This window comes from Cannabis sativa, chromosome X (assembly GCF_029168945.1).
Source record: "Cannabis sativa cultivar Pink pepper isolate KNU-18-1 chromosome X, ASM2916894v1, whole genome shotgun sequence".
Lineage (NCBI taxonomy): Eukaryota > Viridiplantae > Streptophyta > Magnoliopsida > Rosales > Cannabaceae > Cannabis > Cannabis sativa.
Genome location: NC_083610.1, coordinates 38,490,376 through 38,511,587, shown reverse-complemented (window position 1 = coordinate 38,511,587; position 21,212 = coordinate 38,490,376). Strand labels below are relative to the sequence as shown.

Genomic DNA, 21,212 nt, shown 5'->3' with positions numbered 1-21,212 from the left:
CTTCTTTTGATAAGCAGCCATCCGTATTTGAGACTCATCCCGGAGTTCTTCGACTTGATCCAAAGCCTCTTGGAGCAAAGGCTCGATTGGTGGCCGGATCATAAGTCGTCCTCCTGTGGGATGGGAATAATGTTTCCACCGGGACCATTGCTTCACAACCGTACGCCATTGAGAACGGCGAGTGACCGGTTGTGGTTCTGGGGGTCGTCCGGTAGGCCCACAATACCCTTGGCAATTCTTCAGGCCAGTTATTTTTACAGAGCCAGCCTTCTTTTTCAAAGTGACCTTTAGGATTTTATTGATCGCTTCCGCCCGGCCGTTTGTTTGAGGCCGGCTACCGCGGAGAAGCTTTTTACCACTCCGTGTTGGTTGCAAAAGTCGATAAATTCCTCGCAATCGAATTGCTTTCCATTGTCTGAGACTATCTTGTGAGGCAAGCCGTATCGACACACTATGTTTTTGATAACAAAGTCCAATGCCTTCTTAGCAGTTATTGTCTTCATAGGCTCAGCCTCTGTCCACTTGGTGAAGTGGTCCACTGCTACTATTGCATACTTTACCCCTCCTTTTCCCGTAGGTAGAGACCCGATGAGATCTATTCCCCAGACCGCGAAGGGCCAGGGGCTGGTTATCAAAGTGATCTCATTTGGAGGAGCTCTCGGTATGTTCGCGTACCTTTGGCACGAGTCACACTTTTGGACATAGTCTATACAATCTTTTTTCATTGTTGGCCAGAAGTACCCTTTCCTCAATATTTTCTTTGAGAGGCTGGGTCCTCCCGTATGATCTCCACAGAACCCTTCATGGACCTCCAGCATGATTTGTCTAGCTTCAGGGTCCGATACACACCTTAAATAAGGCATGCTGAGTCCTCTCCGGTAGAGAATTTGGTCCATCATTACATAACGATGAGCCCGATGCGAATCTTTCGAGACAGTGCCCTCTCTTGGGGCAACTCACCTGTGGTTATGTATTTTATGATGGGGACCATCCAGCTGGGTCCTTGCCCAACCGTTAGTGTGGTCTCTTTTATTTTGATGCTTGGCTCTGCCAAGCGTTCCACTGGTACTACCCCCAGCTCTTCGATTTCACTGTCCGAGGCTAACTTAGCCAGACAGTCCGCATGAGCGTTCTTCTCTCGGGGGATTCTTTCTATTTTATAGTCCGTGAACTCGTGGAGCAGTTCTCGGACTATTGCTACGTACGCAGCCATCCGTTCGCCGCGAGTTTGGTATTCTCCGGAGACCTGGTTTACGACCAGCTGAGAGTCACTGTAGACTTCCACTCTCTTGGCTCCTACAACTTTAGCCAATTTTAGCCCTGCTATCAGGGCCTCATATTCGGCTTCATTGTTTGAAGCTGTGAAGTTGAATCGGAGTGCTGCCTGGAGCCGCAATCCCGTAGGTGATATCATAGCCACTCCGGCTCCCGAACCGTTTTCATTAGAAGCTCCGTCTACAAATACCCTCCAAGTCGGGATTGGTGGTACCGGCGTATTGGCTGTTGCCTCGGCTTCATTACATTCGGTGATGAAGTCTGCCAAGGCTTGGCCTTTTATGGAAATCCGGGGTACGTAATGTAAGTCGAATTGACTCAGCTCCATCGCCCACTTGAGGAGTCTTCCGGATGCTTCAGGCTTCTGGAGAACTTGCCGGAGCGGATGATTGGTCAAGATTTTGATCGGATGGGCTTGGAAGTATGGCCTCAGCTTCCTTGATGCCATCAGGAGGCAGAATACTAATTTTTCAATGACCGGGTACCTTGTCTCGGCCCCTATCATGCGCTTACTGACATAGTACACGGGGTGCTGAGTTTTTTCTTCCTCCCGGACCAGGGCAGCGCTGACCGCGTGCTCGGAGACGGCCAAATAAAGGAGCAAGTCTTCTCGAAGGACGGGTTTCGATAGGATAGGAGGTTTGGTCATGTGGTCTTTCAACCTCTTGAATGCCTCCTCGCATTCATCCGACCATTCGAACTTTTGGCATTTTTTCAGTATGTTGAAGAAGGGTATGCACTTGTCCGTGGAGCGTGAGATAAAGCGGCTCAGTGCGGCTACCTTTCCGGTCAAGCTCTGCACGTCCTTATGCTTCTTGGGGGATGGCATGTCCAGGAGAGCTTGGATTTTCTCCGGGTTTGCTTCGATTCCCCTTTGGCTGACTATGAAGCCTAGGAATTTTCCCGACTTGACCCCAAAAGTGCACTTTTTCGGGTTGAGCTTCATACCGTATCTCCGGATGACTTCGAAACATTCTTCTAAGTCGCTTGCATGGCTATTGCATGCTTTGGATTTGACGAGCATGTCGTCTACATATACCTCCATGTTTCGTCCCAGGAGGCTTTTAAACATCCGGTTAACCATTCTTTGATAGGTTGCTCCGGCGTTTTTCAGTCCGAAAGGCATGACTAGGTAGCAGTATACCCCCTTATTGGTCCTGAAGCTAGTGCACTCCTGGTCTGCCGTATGCATTTTTATTTGGTTGTACCCAGCATAGGCATCCATGAAAGACAGCAGCTTAAATCCGGACGTGGCGTCTACCATCTGGTCGATCCTGGGTAGTGGAAAGTAGTCCTTTGGGCAGGCTTTGTTTAGATCTGTGAAATCTATACAAACTCGCCAAGTCCCGTTCGGCTTGGGTACCAGGACCGGATTGGCCAGCCATTCCGGATAGTATACGTCGCGGATCATGCCATTGGACAAAAGTTTGTCCACCTCTTTCTCTAAGGCCTCGGCTTTCACTGAGTCGAGCGGGCGTCTCTTTTGCTGTACAGGGGGCATGTCCGGGTTGACATTGAGTACATGGGTAATGACATGAGGGCTTATGCCGGTCATGTCTTCTTGGCGCCATGCAAAGATGTCGATGGCGCCCTTCAGTGTTTTTATTATTTTTTCTTTTTCCTCCGGATCCAGGCTCTTCCCTATTCGAAGTACTTTAGTGGAGTCGTCGTCGCACACTGGTATTTCTTCGACGTCCTCCATTGGTTCCACGACCCTTTCGGATCCTATGCGAGGATCCAACTCATCTTCTTCAGCCTTCTCTATTCCAGGGGATTCCCGGAGCGTGAATACAGGTAGGTGAGTGGCAACATTGTAACATTGCTTGGCCTCTCCCTGATTTCCCCTCACAGTTCCGACTCCGGCTTCCTGGGTAGGGAATTTCAGGCACAGGTGTCGGATTGAAGTAATCGCACCAAAGTCCACTAGGGCCGGTCGGCCTAGGATCGCGTTGTAGGCTGTTGGACAGTCTACCACCACGAAGGTGCAATACTTAAATGTGCTCTGGGGGGTATCCGGGCACAGGGTAACCGGGAGCCTTACTTTTCCCATCGGGATTAGCGTCGTCCCGTTAAATCCCGTGAGCTGTGACCCACTAGGCGAGAGGTCTCGGTCGGTTAACCCTATCGCAGTGAAGGATTCTTTGAAGAGCAAGTTCACGGAACTCCCATTGTCAATCAAGACCCTAGCCACCACTTTATTTGCGATGGGGGTCTCTAGGACCAGCGGGTCGTGGTGAGGAAAACGCACCGTCTTAGCGTCTTCTTCTGTGAACGTTATGGGTTGGTCCATTAGCCGAGGCCTTTGGGCTGGGAGTTGAGTAACCTCCCACACCTCACTGTGTTTCGCGGCCTCGGCATATCTTTTTCGCTCCTTGCGAGTGTTTCCTCCGATATGGGGACCTCCGGAGATCATGGCTACCCGTCCATTAGGCCGGGGCGGTAGTCCGGGAATATGCTGGGCGTCACCTGCGAGAGCAGCTGGAGGCAATGCTCCTGCTGTACCCCACGGCGTTCCCGGAGGCATACCCCCGGCCACCTGCCCTGGATTAAGGTGGGGCAACCTATTTTTGATCCACTCATAGAGGTGGCCCAAGCGGATCAGATTCTCAATCTCGTCTTTGAGATTCTTACACTCATTGGTGCTATGACCAATGTCGTTGTGATACTCGCATCTTTTACTCGGATCTCTCCGGGAGCTATCTTTGTACAATGGCTGGGGTCTCCGGTAGTGCGTATTTTGCCTAGTGGCGAAGTACACACGTTCCTGAGAGTCCGTGAGCTCTGTGTACTGAGTGTATTGGGGTGTGTACCCCTTTTTCTGGCGCTTCTCTCCCGTTCGGGTGCTGCCCTTGGAGGACCTTTTGCTCCTCGACCCCTGGGTAGGGCCTGTCAAGCTAGCAGTCGGGGCTGCTTGTGAAGGAGCTCGTCCATTCACCCCGGACGGGTTGCCGTAATGGGAAGATGACGGTGCCAAAGCTTGGCCTTGGCTGTACCCGGGAGTAGCAGAGAATTGTATGCCGCTTACTTGTGGAGTCGCGGTCGGGACAGTGCCCGAGGACGACACTCCGGGCATGTACCCTGCTATCCCGGTGGGATAGTAGCCTCCGTAAGCCACGATCTGGGCTTCTTCGAGGTTAATATATTTTTGGACTCTCTTCTGGAAGTCCTGAAGGCTAGCAGCGCCTTCTTGCTGCAACTCGTTCCAGAAGGGAGTCCCAGTGCGGATTCCTGCTGGGAGAAGCGCAAGCTGTTGTCTGTCATCGACCATCTTGGTCTTCGAGGCTTCCTCTCGGAACCTCTTGATGTAATTCTTCAAGGTCTCGGTGGGCAGTTGCTTGATGTTGGTCAAGGCACTAACCTCCAAGTTAACCTTCCTGGCGGCGACAAACTGTCTCCGGAAGTTGGTTTGGAGTTTGTTCCAACAACCCACGGATCCTGGTTCCAGCTTTTTGAACCATTCCTCCGCTGATCCGCTCAGAGTGAGGGGGAAACACAAGCATTTGGCGTCATTGCTGACCCGCATGACTGTCATGACACGGTTGAACCGTGACAAGTGATCACTGGGGTCGGAGTTCCCAGTATATGCCGCCATTTCGGGCATCTTGAAGTTTTTAGGGAGCTCCGCCTCCAGGATATGCTTGGCACATGGCTCCCGATCCTCACTGTCCGAGTCGGAGTCGTCTCCTTTCTGCCTCCGAGAGACTCGAGCAATATCTTTTCGAAGTATGGCAAGTTCCGCCATAATCCCTTCGTTTACAGTACCCGAAGAGACCACGGGCCTGTATCTTTTTTGGTCAAGGTGATCCCGGAGGTCACCTTGATTCCCATTGATTTGATTTCTCAGATCAATGGGAGGACATCTCTGTCCTCTTCTTCCTCTACCCACGGTTCTGGTGCACGTAAACGCTTTTCGGTCCCTCGATCCTGAGGGCCAAGACTCCCTCTTTGGGGCTTGCCCCTCTGCGGACCTTTCCCTTTAGGGAAATCTGAGCGGACCCTTCGCGGATCCTGCACCTTTTTCTTTCGCCCAGGGGTAGAAGTAGGGTTTTTTGTTTGATTTTCCTCAGCAGGGTGCCTTATAGGGCTAGGTTCCCTAGGTCTTTGCTGCTGGGAATTAGGCGAGGACGTCGCTGGTTCCCCGTCGAGCCCAGCGGCCATTGCCTTGGGATGCACGTGAATACCAGCAGCCTCCATGGCTTTCTGCATGGCTAGCATCACTTCCTGCATTTTTTGATTTTGCGCTTTGTGAGCTTCGATCTCAGCTTCATGATCGATAGCTTTTTGTCTAAGGAGCACCAACTCTGAGTAACTTCCTCCGTCGTAGGCATACTCGTTGAGGTTTTCCTCGTAGTTCTCGTCGGGAACTATTTCTTCTTCTTCTTCCTCGGACTCCTCTGCTGCTCTTGAGGCTACATCTTCCTCATTTGGATCTTGAGCATCTCCCAGAGGGCGAGGGTGACGTGTACTTCTTGTCTCCACCATTGTTGTGAAGTCAAATGCTTGTTATGTAGTAGCTTTCCTCAGCTCTCAATGAAAGCACCAAAATGTTGACCGAGATTTTCGGCAACTATTAAAATACGATTATCATAAAGAGCTGTAAGAAAGTGAGATGAAGATTTTTACGTGGTTGGGGCGTTAATGAGCCTTAGTCCACGAGTCTTTGTTATTAATGGATGTATTTAATACAGATTCCACACTTGAGAGAACGTGTTTCTCATAAATACAGAGAATGTTCTTGGTGAGTATTTTCTCTCCTTGCTCTTTTGCAAACCCAGATTCTCGACCCCATTAAATGAGCTTTGAGGGGGTATTTATAGTGTTTTGGTGGGGTAATCCCTAGGATTGTTCTTACACATGTATCTGTAAGTATCCATAAAGTTGGGCATTTCCAATGAACATACCATGGGTGATGCATGGTCAAATCCCTAGGTGCCGTAGGGTTTTTATGAAGAATGTCCTTTTTGCCTTGTGATTGACGTGACTCTTCGCAGAGTAGCCGTCGCTAGACTTAAATGATCATTACTGTAGCGTTGCTGTTTGGGGGTTGTGCCGTCAGACTTTATTGCATGTTACAGTCCCAACACGCTTCCTCCCATGCGGCATTAAATGCGACTTGATTGCTCGAGAGAGATCTGACACATCCCGGAGAGGCTTCACGTCATGCGAGCTTCCTGGAGTACCTTGTACTCCGGGTGCCTCCTCCGGGACCCACGCTAACTGCGCTTCCTTGTGGCGCACAAAGACTTATCAAATGTTTACAGGTTATCTGATACACGTGTCCTATTTCGACTAGTCCACGTATTTTGGGCGAATTCAGGGGCAACAACTTGCATTTGGATAAATGCTATGTTCTTTCCAGGGCATTGGTTAAAGTAAAGCTCAGGTTGGATGCATGGATATGCATCGGAAGGGACCGATATTGAACTTTGACTTAGATTTATTAAACTTACCGTAATATCTATTCAAGTCAATATCGCCTAGTTGATCCTAGATCAAATGATCTTAATCCTGTTATGATTAGGCTCAATCTGAAGAGGCTATTCGTGTTCTTTGATTTGTTAGTTAAGCCTACTTTTGGGTCAGGGTGATACGTACATTTTGGGAACACGGTAGTGCAATTAAGTGGGAGCGCTAACATAAACATGGAATCTATTGCTTCTATCTGGCGAATAGTAAGTAAAGGATGATCTCCTTCGAGGTTGACGAAACGAAAATAAATGGTGGAGTACTTATTTCACATAAGCTGAAATATCATTTATACGGGGTTAAGTGTTTTAAGGATAAAATACATTGTAGGGTGTAACGGTAATCTAATCCCTTTACAGTGTAGATCATTCATATGGAGGATCATTGATCAAATTAGGATTATAACAATGGATAACTAATGATGTGTCTATATGGTGGAACATATAGAGCATTCTATATACTGAGAGTGCAATTCTAAGTTCTATGCGTGGATTCAACGAAGAATTGATAAGTCAGTGAATTTAGGTTATAAATTCTTGATCTGCTTATTGGAAGCTCGGTTATATAGACCCATGGTCCCCCCACTAGTTGAGATAATATTGCTTGTAAGAATCATATAACTGGTTTTGATTAATCAATTATAATTCTCAAATTAGACTATGTCTATTTATGAATTTTTCACTAAGTAAGGGCGAAATTGTAAAGAACGAGTTTTATAGGGCATATTTGTTAATTATGATACTTTGTATGGTTCAATTAATAAATATGATAAATGACAATATTATTTAATAATTATTTATAGTTATTAAATAATTAGAATTGGCATTTAAATGGTTGAATTTGAAAATTGGCGTTTTTAAGAAAATGAGATGCAGAAATGATAAAACTGCAAAATTATAAAATGTGAGGCCCAAATCCATATTGTATAGGGCCGGCCACTTTTATAGGATTTATCATCTGATATTTTGATTATTTTAATGCCAAATAATTCAAACCTAACCCTAGTTGAATGCTATAAATAGATAGTGAAGGCTTCAGGAAATTTACACTTAACTTTCACACTTTTCCTTCAGAGAAAAACCTGAGCCTTCTCTCTCTATACCTAGCCGCCACTTATTCTCTTTCTTCTTCCTTGAAATTTCGAAACACTTGGTGATTAGAGTAGTGCCCACACACAGCAAGTGATACCTCAATCATAGTGAGGAAGATCGTGAAGAAAGACATTCAACAAGAAGGAGTTTCAGCACTAAAGAAGGAGAGAAAGAGATCCAGGTTCAGATATTGATAATGCTCTGCTACAGAAAGGAATCAAGGGCTAGATATCTGAACGGAAGGAGTCATATTATTCCTCTGCACCCAATGTAAGGTTTCTAATACTTTATATGTGCTTATTTCGTAATCGTTTTAGAAGTTCATATTTAGGATGTTAATCAACATACTTGTGAGTAGATCTAAGATCCTGGTAAAATAATTTCCAACAACTGGCCTCAGAGCCATGGTAATTGATTTGCTTGCAAGAAATTTGGACTTAAAACATTTTGTTTGATGTTTTGGATGGTATCATGTTGTTTTGAGTGTTGTTTGATGATTGATTGATGTTTGTAAATTTTCGTGAAAAATAATTGAATATCTGTTTCTGGAATTATTTTTATTGGATAGTATGGAAAAAATTAAGCAATTTACTTTTTGACAGAACTCAATTTCGATTTAATTTGAATCAGTTATGATTTTTTGAAGTTTCGAAAAATATCGGGATGGTGTCACTGCACCACGCGCGCGCGGAAATCATGCAGCACCCTTGCTGCGCCGTGTTTCCTCGCCCAAGCAATCCCATTCGCGCCCATGGACAGTATGCAATCTGTCCGTACAGCTCACAATTTTTTCGTTTTCCTTCGATTTTTCATGCTATTTCATGGATTTAACTTTCGATTTTTTGTGTAGTTTTGTATTTAGACATTTACTATTCCTAATTCAATTCTAAATATCATAATTAAATTAATTAATTTTTTTTAAATTAATTCATGATATTAGTGTAATTTGAATTTGAAAATAGTAAATATCTATCTTTTTTGCTTAATTATCTATCTTATTTTTAAATTTGATTATATCTTATCTTATTTTTAAATTTAAGGTCAGATTTTAAATTTTAAATTAAATATTTTTTTTTAAATAATTTTACCTTATTTAAATTTAAAACAAGATAACTATAATCATGTAATTTTAAATAGAAGTAAGATATTTTGCTAACTTTTAAATTTTATTATTTTATTTATTTAAATTAAATCATAAAATCTGACAAAAATATTTATTTATCTTTTTTATTTTTATTGAATATTTAATTTATAAAATAACATTAAATTTTTAAAAGTAGTTAGCAAATTTTAAAATGATATTTAGGTTAGTTGAAACCTAATTTTTCAAAATTGTAGGTTTAATTTTAAATATTATTTTATTAATTTCGAAAATATATAAATTTTATTATTTTATTATTTTTTTCGAAAATAAATTTTTTTTATTTATTTAAATTTTTTTTTTCGAAATTTAATTATTTAAAATTAAATAAATCCTACATCCAACTATCCAGCTAACCTTGTTGCTGGAGTATGTGTTTTAGCCTGTTTGTAAGTTTTTAAAACCTATTATTGCTTGATTGTAAATAGCCATGGTTAATTTGTAACAGGTAATTTTCACAATCTTCTTTCATCTGTGTATGACCTAGCAACATGATAGGATCCATCCAAATTGTGTGCCTGTGTGAGCCTATATGTTTAATTTTGTTATAGATGCATATAGGTTGTTGTTGCTAAATAAAATATCATAGTTTTTGATAGATTTTATTTAGGCCCATTTAGTTTTTGGGTCTATTCAATTAATAACAGTTGTTCATTTTAAGGTTAAATTCCTCTCTTTTGGGCCTTGTGTGAGAGTTGGGAGCCATAGTAGTGGGTACGACATACTGAACCCAGCCCCCCTCACATGAACCACACCAATTGTGAAGGCCCATTTGCCTGATTTGAATTACTATACTAGGTTAATTAAATTAGTTTAACCTAATAAAATTGATTAGCAACATAATTAATTTCATTTATTTTGAAATTAATTTAAGAAAACCATAGTTTAAAGAATTTTATTCTAAGTTAAACTATATGTATTTTCTTGTATTTAATTAAGTATAGAATTATAACCATCTAGATTCTTTCTGAAGCTTAATTTAGATTTTTCATTAAATATTCCTATTTAAGTTGATATTTAGTTATCTATAACTAATCAGCTTAAATCTGAATATCTTTTGGATTTAAAATTTCAAAAGTAAGTTGAGGAATTTTAGGAATTGGTTATTAAGATTCTTTAGATATTTTTTAAGTTGATATTTTTTCAAATATTAACTTAAAATGGAATATTTTCAAATTAAGTGGTTATAACTTAATTTTAAATTTAATTAAATCTAATTTGAAAGATATTTAAGTTGATTTTTTAGATTCTTCTAAAATAACTTAAACAAGATATTTTTTCAAATTTTGTGAAAAAGATACTTAGTCAAATAAGATATTTTTTAGATAGTTATTTCTAGACTACTTATTATTTCTAATACTAAATAGGAAAATATTATACATTGTGCAATTAATTATTTAAATAATTAATTTTGGTACAATTTATTTTAAGTATATTTTTTCCTAGTATTAAACTAGAGATTAATAATGAAGCCTTCTCTACACTAAATTATTAATTTCTTGAATTTAATACATTTAATTAAATTGAAAATTAAATATCTAAGTTGATTTTCATCATGATGCTTAAATATTTTTTTTTTCATGACACTTAATTAAATAGAAAATTATTTTTAGTTGAAATTTATTTTTTCAACTTAAATTTAAATAATTTTCAAAATATATTTTTTCTTTATTTTATTAATCAATTTTCGAAATTGCATTTCATAATGCAAGATGATTTTGAATTTATCTTGAAAAATAGATTAAGTTGTCAATTAATTATTTATTTTAATTAATTCTTGGACCAACTTAAATTAATGATTTTTCATTTATTGATTAATTTAAAATAAATGAATTAAAGTATATTATTAGAAATTGAATTAATTAGTCAAAAGAAAATCTAAATAGGTGATATTTTTGCTTGAAGTATTTTTCTAAGTAATTATTATTTAAGTATTTCGAAAATATAAAGTTTTTATACTTTCTTTTTCAAAATACAATAAATATATTCTCATGAAAATTTATTTTGAGTTGCAAATTAATTTAAATTAATACAACTTAAATAATTTTCTTAATATTTATATATCAAAATTACTACTGAGATGGAAATAATTTAATTTATTTCAATCACCATCCAAGTATAATTTTATAAATATTAAATTAAATTCTAATTTAGAATTTTAATTCTAAATTCAATATTTAATGAATATATTTTATTATAAATAATAATGAAAATACATTTTAAAGAATGAGCTTTATTATTAAGATATTCGATCTCCATTGTTGGTTTTACATAGCGTTTGTTTTAGTGAGTAATCCTCCCTAATGGAGGAACGTTCATTAGCAAGTTCGCACCGTTTAATCTCAAAAGATAAGTAGCTTTGTAAGTGTTTTATATGGTATGGATCACCCTAATGGTGGCGACCATATTTGACTTGCAAAATATGAAACAATGGTAGAAGCTCATAAGATAGAATAGCCTTGACTCTCGCCTAAACGGGACAACGCTGGATTCCAATCTTGATCGAATAAAAGGTTGCTAGAATGTGTAACATTTTAGATGAGCTGATAACTCTATTCAATGGATGGTAGCTTTGACTCTCGCCTAAACGGGACACTGATATCAGTTTGTTGAAAACCTTGGAAATTATTTAGGATTGTATGTTTTAGTATTTTCACTTGTCATTCCTACTTGCTATATGTTTAATAATTTCTGAATTGTGTATGAATTTAAATTGAACCATGTTAACTTCTGTTATCAAATTGTAGTTTAATTTCGAATCTTCATTGTTGGACTAACTTGGTTTGTTTATCTAATGAGATAAATCCCTAATGGATTTTCACCATTAGACATACATAATAGTGTTAGATCTCGAAAGATAAATATTGTATATGCAACATCTAGTTGTTCATCAATTGATGACACCTTAGACTAGTATTTTTACGATATGAAGCAAGAAGATTGTATAAATAAGATTACTTTGACTTTCGCTAATCGAAGCATCGTTGGATTCTTATTTAAACAACGAAATTATCCTAATTCCTCCTAGCTTATTCATTTCGAATTAGCTCAATAACATATCATTGGATGAATGGTTTATAAATCATTTCATGTCATTCTATTTTCTCTTAAGAAATTAAATGACATATGATTATAACCCGAAATTCTATTCCATAATGATATAAATCCTCAATCTTAGAAATCTCCTACTTGTATGGCAAATCTGACTTAGAATTAGTAGTGGTGGTCCAAGAAAGAATTACTCATTATATTTGGTATAAATTTAAGTCTTTGACTTTAATTTTAGATTCCAAACAGAAATTTACTTATATTTTTAATTCCAGGATACAATACAGTTACACTTTCACAAGTGTTTAATATCCATCTTCTATAAATGGATGCAAACTGTATGGAATATGAGTTTAGTATTCTGTGACCAGGATCCACTTGCACTATTCTAAGAACTCTTTGATGTAACTATACTTAAGTCATCAAAAAGACACAATCACTTTTTTATTAATCTATGGCATTTGTATCTTGTTCATAGTGGTTTGACAAGATCAATCTCTGCAAAGAGTTAATATGCCTATATCCACTGAAAGTTGTTCATCTCATTCGTAGATGGATGTACATTCAGGGGTGGATATGAGTTTTTCGTTGTATTCTTAAACGATCACTCTAGATTATACCTTATGCAAAGTTATTTGAAATGTTTGAAAAATTTCATAAATTTCTAGCAATGGTTAAAACCATTAAGGTAAGTGGTTAAAGATCTTGCGAACTGATATTGGTGGAGAAATAGTTAGTAGATATGCAGTTCAAAGATCATTAAATTGATTTTTTAATTATATCCAAACTTACCTCCCCAGAAATTTCGATTTGCATATTGATGATTAGTTACTAGTTGTTGCCTAAGACCTTCTATGGTAATACAATTTCAGAATGATGTAATGGTTGTATACTTAATGTAAATCATTACTAGATTCATGGATGACCTAATCAAAATCTTAAGAAAAGCTAGAACTGTTAACCATGGTTTGCATGTTTTTTAGCTATTCTAAGTGATTAGGGGTGGACCATCCCATAGTCAATAGATAAGAAAGTGTTTGTTTAAACAAATACTACTTTTCCAAGATAATGACGAAGTCTGAAAATAAAGTAGCAAATAAAGGAGATATTTATTTCTTGATTCCAAAAGTGTTCTATCATCTTATTTGACATATGATGATCCCACTGCCTCTGTTGTCTTGTCACAACCAAAGAGGTTAATACCATTTAGTTTTCTTAAACATAATTCACGGTACCTTGTCATAGTGGGAGAGTTTCTAGGAACTCACCTTCTAATGACTTGGAAAACTCTAGTGATTAAAATCCATTGTGAGTTCAAACAAGTAATGGATTGTCAAGATAAGAAACTAAGAAGAAAAGCCAATAGAACTATGGTTTAATCCATTCACATGGAGTAACCTAAACTTTCTATTACAAGGACATAAAAGGAAATTTCGTGTATAAGTCTATTCAATGGACTTAACAAAACTTCCTGTTCCTAGTATTATAGGTTTAAGTTTATCTAAACCTATGGCTTATGGTATACCTGGTAATTACTTACTCTAATGCAAGCAACTTACTTTAGTAAGATGCTGAAGCATTTTCTTTCTAATGGCAATCTATAAAAGCTTTTCGACTTCTAGGCATAGATTTTATCTAAGGAAAAGTCTCAACTATTCCAGAAAAGATAAAGCCATGAAAGAATTTCTTATATCAACAGTGAGAGGTCTCAGACATGCTTTAGTATGTCTTAGACCAGACACCTGCTGTTGAGTGGGAGTAATGAGTAAGTATCAGATTAATCCAGCAGAGGAACATTGGAAGACAATCAAGTAAATCTTAAGATTAAGAAGAGGAAATATATGTTAGTCAATAGGAGTGTGTTTAAAACTCTTAGACTACACCACATCAGATTTCGAGATTTGCCTTTGTGCTAGAAAATCTTTCTGATAAGATGGTGATTACTCTAGCGGTGGAATAGTGATTTCGGAGAAGTGTAAAAACCTATCTGAAGTCTCTAGGTCTACTAGAAAGGGACTAAATGTTAAGGTTGCAGGAAAGGTACTTATTCAGTCTAAGGAAAGTTCTATACATTTTTGGCACCATTCCAAATTGCCTTAACTACTAGTGTTATTTCCTGATTAACCAAAAGTAGTTGCCAAAGGTATAGAATCCAGTATCCCAAAAAGAGTAGACATATAGAGAGGAATTTCACATTATCAATGATTTTGTGATTAAGGAACAGTAATGGTGGATAAAAGGTTGTGTTTAATTCAACTTTTCAGATCCTATTATGAGGAGTTTACTACAACTACACTTGATTTGTATATCAAGGTGTTGAGATTATTTGAAATGCACCTTTTGTTTTATATTAGCGCAAGTGGGAGTTTGTTGGGTTTTATGCCGTAAATAAAACTCATTTCAATATAATCAGATTTACTTATTAATATAGATCAGAAATAACATTTAATGTTGCATGGTTCACATGATTTATTTCATGATTATATGTACATAATGTATGAATTCATCTGAAACCCTTTTCACATACTTGATCCTGTTTATTGTGTTGTCAACATATTGGAAAGTAAACATGACTATGTGAATAAAGTTTCATAGATTTATCAGACACAGGGTTTTACTGATATGACAATCTACAACAGAGTTTACTTGCATTTGGAGAAATGCTATGTTCTTTCCAGAGCATTGGTTAAAGTAAAGCTTAGGTTGGATGCATGGAGTATGCATCGGAAGGGGCCGATATTGAACTTTGACTTAGATTTATTAAACTTACCGTAATATCTATTCAAGTCAATATCGCCTAGTTGATCCTAGATCAAATGATCTCAATCCTGTTATGATTAGGCTCAATCTCAAGAGGCTATTCGTGTTCTTTGATTTGTTAGTTAAGCCTACATTTTGGAAACACAGTAGTGCAATTGAGTGGGAGCGCTAACATAAACATGGAATCTATAGCTTCTATCTGGCAAATAGTAAGTAAAGGATGATCTCCTTCGAGCTTGACCAAACAAAAATAAATGGTGGAGTACTCATTTCACATAAGCTGAAATATCATTTATACGGGGTTAAGTGTTTTAAGGATAAAATACATTGTAGGGTGTAACGGTAATCTAATCCCTTTACAGTGTAGATCATTCATATAGAGGATCATTGATCAAATTAGGATTATAACAATGGATAACTAATGATGTGTCTATATGGTGGAACATATAGAGCATTCTATATACTGAGAGTGCAATTCTAAGTTCTATGCGTGGATTCAACGAAGAATTAATAAGTCAGTGAATTTAGGTTATAAATTCTTGATCTCCTTATTGGAAGCTCGGTTATATAGACCCATGGTCCCCCCACTAGTTGAGATAATATTGCTTGTAAGACTCATATAATTGGTTTTGATTAATCAATTATAATTCTCAAATTAAACTATGTCTATTTGTGAATTTTTCACTAAGTAAGGGCGAAATTGTAAAGAAAGAATTTTAGGGGCATATTTGTTAATTATGATATTTTGTATGGTTCAATTAATAAATATGATAAATGACAATATTATTTAATAATTATTTATAGTTATTAAATAATTAGAATTGGCATTTAAATGGTTGAATTTGAAAATTAGCATTTTTGAGAAAATGAGATGCAGAAATGATAAAACTGCAAAATTGCAAAAAGTGAGGCCCAAATCCATATTGTATAGGGCTGGCCACTTTTATAGGATTTATCATCTGATATTTTGATTATTTTAATGCCAAATAATTCAAACCTAACCCTAGTTGAATGCTATAAATAGATAGTGAAGGCTTCAGGAAATTTACACTTAACTTTCACACTTTTCCTTCAGAGAAAAACCTGAGCCTTCTCTCTCTATACCTAGCCGCCACTTCTTCTCTTTCTTCTTCCTTGATATTTCGAAACACTTGGTGATTAGAGTAGTGCCCACACACAGCAAGTGATACCTCAATCATAGTGAGGAAGATCGTGAAGAAAGACATTCAACAAGAAGGAGTTTCAGCACTAAAGAAGGAGAGAAAGAGATCCAGGTTCAGATATTGATAATGCTCTGCTACAGAAAGGAATCAAGGGCTAGATATCTGAACAGAAGGAGTCATATTATTCCGCTGCACCCAATGTAAGGTTTCTAATACTTTATATGTGTTTATTTCGTAATCGTTTTGGAAGTTCATATTTAGGATGTTAATCAACATACTTGTGAGTAGATCTAAGATCCTGGTAAAATAATTTCCAACAGGCACTACTCTATCACTCAAGGAATTTTCGAAATTTAGAAGAGAAGAAAAGAGAGAGGAAAGTGGTGGCTCAGGAATTCACTCTGAAAAGAATGAGATGCAATTGTATGTTGTTTCCTGAAGCCATTGCTTTCTATTTATAGAATGCCCTCTAGGTTTAGGTTAGAATTGTATGGCATTAAAATAATGAAAAAATAAAATGGTAAAGGGCTTTGCATAGTGGGCAGCCAGAATAGGAAATTGGGCCTCACTTTGCAACTTTTCCATTTTGTTATTTTTCATTCCTATTTTCTCAAAAATGCCAATTTTCCAATTTAACCATTTAAATGCCAATTCTAATTATTTAATAACTTAAAAATAATTATTAAATAATATTGCCATTTAATATATTTATTAATTTAGGCATATAAAGTATCTTAATTAATAAATAAACCTAGAATCTCTTTTCTTTACAATTTCGCCCTTGCTTGGTGAAAATTCATAAAGTAGACATAGTCTAACTTTAGAATTATAATTGATTAATTAAAACCAATTAACTGATTCTTACAAGAAGTATGGTCTCAACTAGTATGGGGACCATGGCTCTATATAACCGAGCTTCCAATAAGTCGAACTGAATTTACCAAGTAAATTCCCTAACTTATTAATTTCTTATTGAATCCACACTTAGAACTTGGAATTGCCCTCTCAGTCATATAGAACGCTCTATATGTTCCATGATATAGATACGTCATTAGTTATCCATTGTTATAATCCTAATGTGATCAATGACCCTCTAATAGATGATCTACATTGAAAAGGCACTAAGTTATCGTTACACCTTCAATGTATTTTATCCTTAAAACACTTAGCTCCGTATAATTGATATTTCAGCAAAGTGAAATGAGATCTCCACCATTTATCTCTGTTTAGCCAAGCTCGAAGGATATCATCGTTTCACTTCTAAATTCCTATAGAAGTTATAGATTCCATATTTATGGTAGCGCTCCCACTCAATTATACTATCATGTTCCCAAAATGTACGTATCACCCTGACTCAAAAGTAGGCTTAACTAACAAATCAAAGAACATGTATAGTACTCTTGAGATCGAACCTAACCATATCAGGATTAAGATCATTTGATCTAGGATCAACATGTGATATTGAATTGAATAGATATTACGATAAATTTTAATATATCTAATCAAAGTTCAATATCGGCCCCTTCCGATGTATACTCCATACATCCGATACTGGTAAACTTTTTCAATGTCTTGGAAAGGACATTACACTTTTCCAAGGTGTAAGAATACCTATCGCTGATTATACCATGTCAGTCTAAATCCAGTGTTCTAACAAATCTGGGAATAAACTTTTGAACATATAATAAAGATTATATTCCACTGTGCTGACAACACTATAATCATTAACAAATTCATATGTTCTGGACTTAAATAGAATTCATACATTATATATATATATAATCATGAAATAAATCATGTGAACCATGCAACATAAAATGTTATTTCTGATCTTTATTAATAAGTAAATCTGATTATATTGAAATTTGTTTTATTTAGGGCACAAAACCCAACAGAGACAACGTCCACCGCATACTCATTGACAATGGAAGTTCTGTGAATCTCTTGAACTTCCAAGCCTTCAAACAAATGGGGTTGCATGAGAAGGATCTGCGACCTGTCACATCGAGTATATACGGTTTTACTGGCGATGCCATCACATTAAAAGGGATGATCAAGCTCCCAATTACTTTGGGAATCGCCCCCGTTGTAGCTAATTCGATGACTGACTTCGCAGTAATCGACCAATACTCGGCATACAATGTTGTAATTGGTCGGCCTATTCTAAAAGAGATGAAGATCGTGACGTCCATCTATCATCTCACAATGAAGTTCCCTACTCCCACTACAGTAGGTTCTTTGCGAGGAGTCCAGTCTGACTTGCGAGAAGGCTACAACACAGCGGTCAAACTCACAGAAAAGAAGTCAGTCAATGTCATCTATCTGCTAGAGGCACCACCTCCTCGTCAGGAGGTCCTCAGAATAGAAGAAGTGCCGCATAAAGATGAGCCAGATTTGGATCCTAGGATCCTTGACTATGCTGCAACCACCCAAGTCGCGGAAGACACCATTGAGGTACCTATTGATCCAATAGATAATAATAAAGTTTTGAAAATTGGTTCTAAACTAACTTTTGAACAGCGAGAAAAACTCGTCACATTTCTCAAACAAAACTTGGATGTTTTCGCCTGGAAACATTCAGATATGGTCCGAATATCTCTGCAGGTCATGTGTCATCGATTGAACATTAACCCCGAAGTGCGAGGTGTCCGACAGAAGCGCCGCAAAATGGACCCTGCGAGGTACCAAGCGCTGAAGGAAGAAGTCGACCGCCTCTTGGCATGCAGCTTCATAAGGGAGTCGTTCTACCCAAATTGGTTAGCAAATCCTGTACTCGTGCCCAAGCCTAACGACTCATGGCGCACATGCGTTGACTTCACTAATTTGAATAAAGCTTGTCCCAAAGACAGCTTCCCACTTCCTAGCATTGACCAACTTGTCGATGCCACTGTAGGTCATGAGCTTCTCAGCTTTATGGATGCGTACTCGGGATATAATCAAATCCCGATGTATGAACCAGATTAGGAACATACCTCGTTCATTACAGATCGACGTTTGTATTGTTATAAGGTAATGCATTTTGGTTTGATAAACGCAGGTGCGACATATCAGAGGTTGGTAAATATAATGTTCACAGATTTGATTGGAGATACCATGGAAGTGTATGTTGATGATATGCTCGTAAAATCTCAACATGCAAGAGACCATGTCAACCATTTACAAGTAATGTTCGAAATACTGCGATGATATAAAATGCGGCTAAATCCTCTTAAGTGTGTCTTTGGGGTCGGCTCAGGGAAATTCCTCGGGTTTATGGTGAATCAGCGAGGAATAGAGGCAAACCCTGCGAAGATCAAAGCATTAGTAGAAATGCGATCCCCGACTAAGCCAAAAGAAGTCCAAAGTCTCACAGGTAAAGTCACCGCTCTAAATCGTTTTACATCACGATCCTCTGATAAATGCAAAGAGTTTTTTCAGATCTTAAAAGGCAACAAGAAGTTCCAATGGACCAAGAAATGCGAAGACGCTTTTCAAGCATTAAAGATGCATTTGGGGCAGCCCCCAATCTTGTCAAAACCCATGTCCGGAGAAGTTTTATCCATTTACCTGGCGGTGTCAGAATGCGATTAGCTCAATACTAATCCACGAAGACCAAGATCGACAACACCCGGTGTACTATGTGAGTTAGCGTTTATTAGATGCTAAAACTCGCTATCCACAAATGGAAAATCTTGCATTCGCCCTGGTAATATCGTCAAGAAAACTGCGACCTTATTTTCAGGCCCATAGCATTGAGGTTTTAACAAACTACCCTTTGAGGAAAGTCTTAGCAAAGCCAGAGGCATCAACAAGGTTGTTGAAATGGTCAGTAGAGCTAAGCCAATTCGACATCAAGTACAAACCAAGATCTGCGATCAAGGGGCAGGCCTTGGCAGATTTCATTCTCGAGTTCCCAAGCACTGAGGTAGCTCTCGTAGAAGAAAAAATTGATACTAATGTGCCAAATGGCGAAGGATGGACTTTGTACGTCGACGGAGCTTCTAATACCGAAGGCTCCAGTGGCAGAATCATACTTATCAGTCCGAACAATTTTAAGGTACATGCCGCTTTACGATTTGAATTTTCTGCATCTAACAATGAAGCTGAGTATGAGGCTTTGATCGCAGGATTAAAGCTCGCCATCGAAATGAAGATAGAATACTTACAGGCTTTTAGCGACTCACAAATCGTCGTATGCCAAGTAAACGGAGAATATCTGGCCAGAGGTGAGCATTTGGCTAAGTACCTCGAAATAGTATGCGAGTTATTACAGAAATTCAAGAAAGTAGTTGTCTCCCGAGTACCGCGTGCTCATAACTCACATGCAGACGCTTTGGCCCGCTTGGCCTCAACTAGAGAAGCTGAACTGCTCGATGTGATTCATGTTGATGTGTTAACTCACCCGACGGTGAGTCGAGATGAAGTGATGGAGATAGATGTTTCCAGAAAAGTTACTTGGATGACTCCGATAATCACTTACTTGGAAAAGGATATCTTGCCCGATGACAAAATAGAAGCAAGAAAACTGCGACATCGAGCTGCCCGATATGTCATTTATGATGGAAGATTATATCGCAGAAGTTTCAGTCAGCCGCTACTCAAATGCATTGACGGGGAAGAATGCGACTATATACTCCGCGAGGTACATGGGGGTATCAGTGGGAATCATACTGGTGGTAATTCTCTTGCCTTAAAAATCATGCGGCAAGGGTATTACTGGCCCACACTGCGGCAAGACGCCTTCAACTTCGCAAAGAAATGTGACAAGTGTCACCGAATAGCCACGTATGTTAACCAACCTCCGAGTGACTTGCATTCTATCACGAGCCCTTGGCCCTTTGCGGTCTGGGGCATCGACCTGATAGGAGACTCGCTGAAGGGAAAAGCAGAGTCAAATACGCTGTTGTCGCGGTCGACTACTTTACCAAATGGGCCGAAGCAAAGGCACTAGCGACCATCACAGTAGCTAAACTGCACGAGTTTGTCTATAACTCCATAATCTGTCGATTTGGCATCCCTTACAAGCTCATTTCGGACAATGGAAAGAAATTTGATTGTAAGGAAATGCGACAGTTGTGCGATGACTTAGGAATTAAAAAGGCGTTCTCAGCAGTCGCCTACCCGTAGAGTAACGAGCAAATAGAAGCAGTCAACAAGATAATCAAACATACCATCAAAGGAAAACTCGAAGAGTGTAAGGGGGTATGGCCAGAAGACCTTTCACAAGTTTTATGTTCATACAACACGACCCCCCGATCCACGACTGGTGAGACTCCTTTCTCGCACTTC

The 21,212-nt window shown here is 38.4% G+C and overlaps 1 protein-coding gene across 1 annotated transcript; it reads left to right on the top strand.

The window, feature by feature from the left end:
- The first annotated feature begins 19,605 nt into the window (after positions 1–19,605).
- LOC133032149 (uncharacterized) lies at positions 19,606–20,874 on the top strand. The gene has a single exon (XM_061105998.1). It carries the CDS (start codon positions 19,606–19,608, stop codon positions 20,872–20,874), a length of 1,269 nt encoding a protein of 422 aa, XP_060961981.1.
- Positions 20,875–21,212: the final 338 nt, after the last annotated feature.

Excerpts from the sequence above, each read along its gene's own strand:
- LOC133032149 (XM_061105998.1), top strand. The coding sequence starts at position 19,606 with ATGGAAAATCTTGCATTCGCCCTGGTAATATCGTCAAGAAAACTGCGA.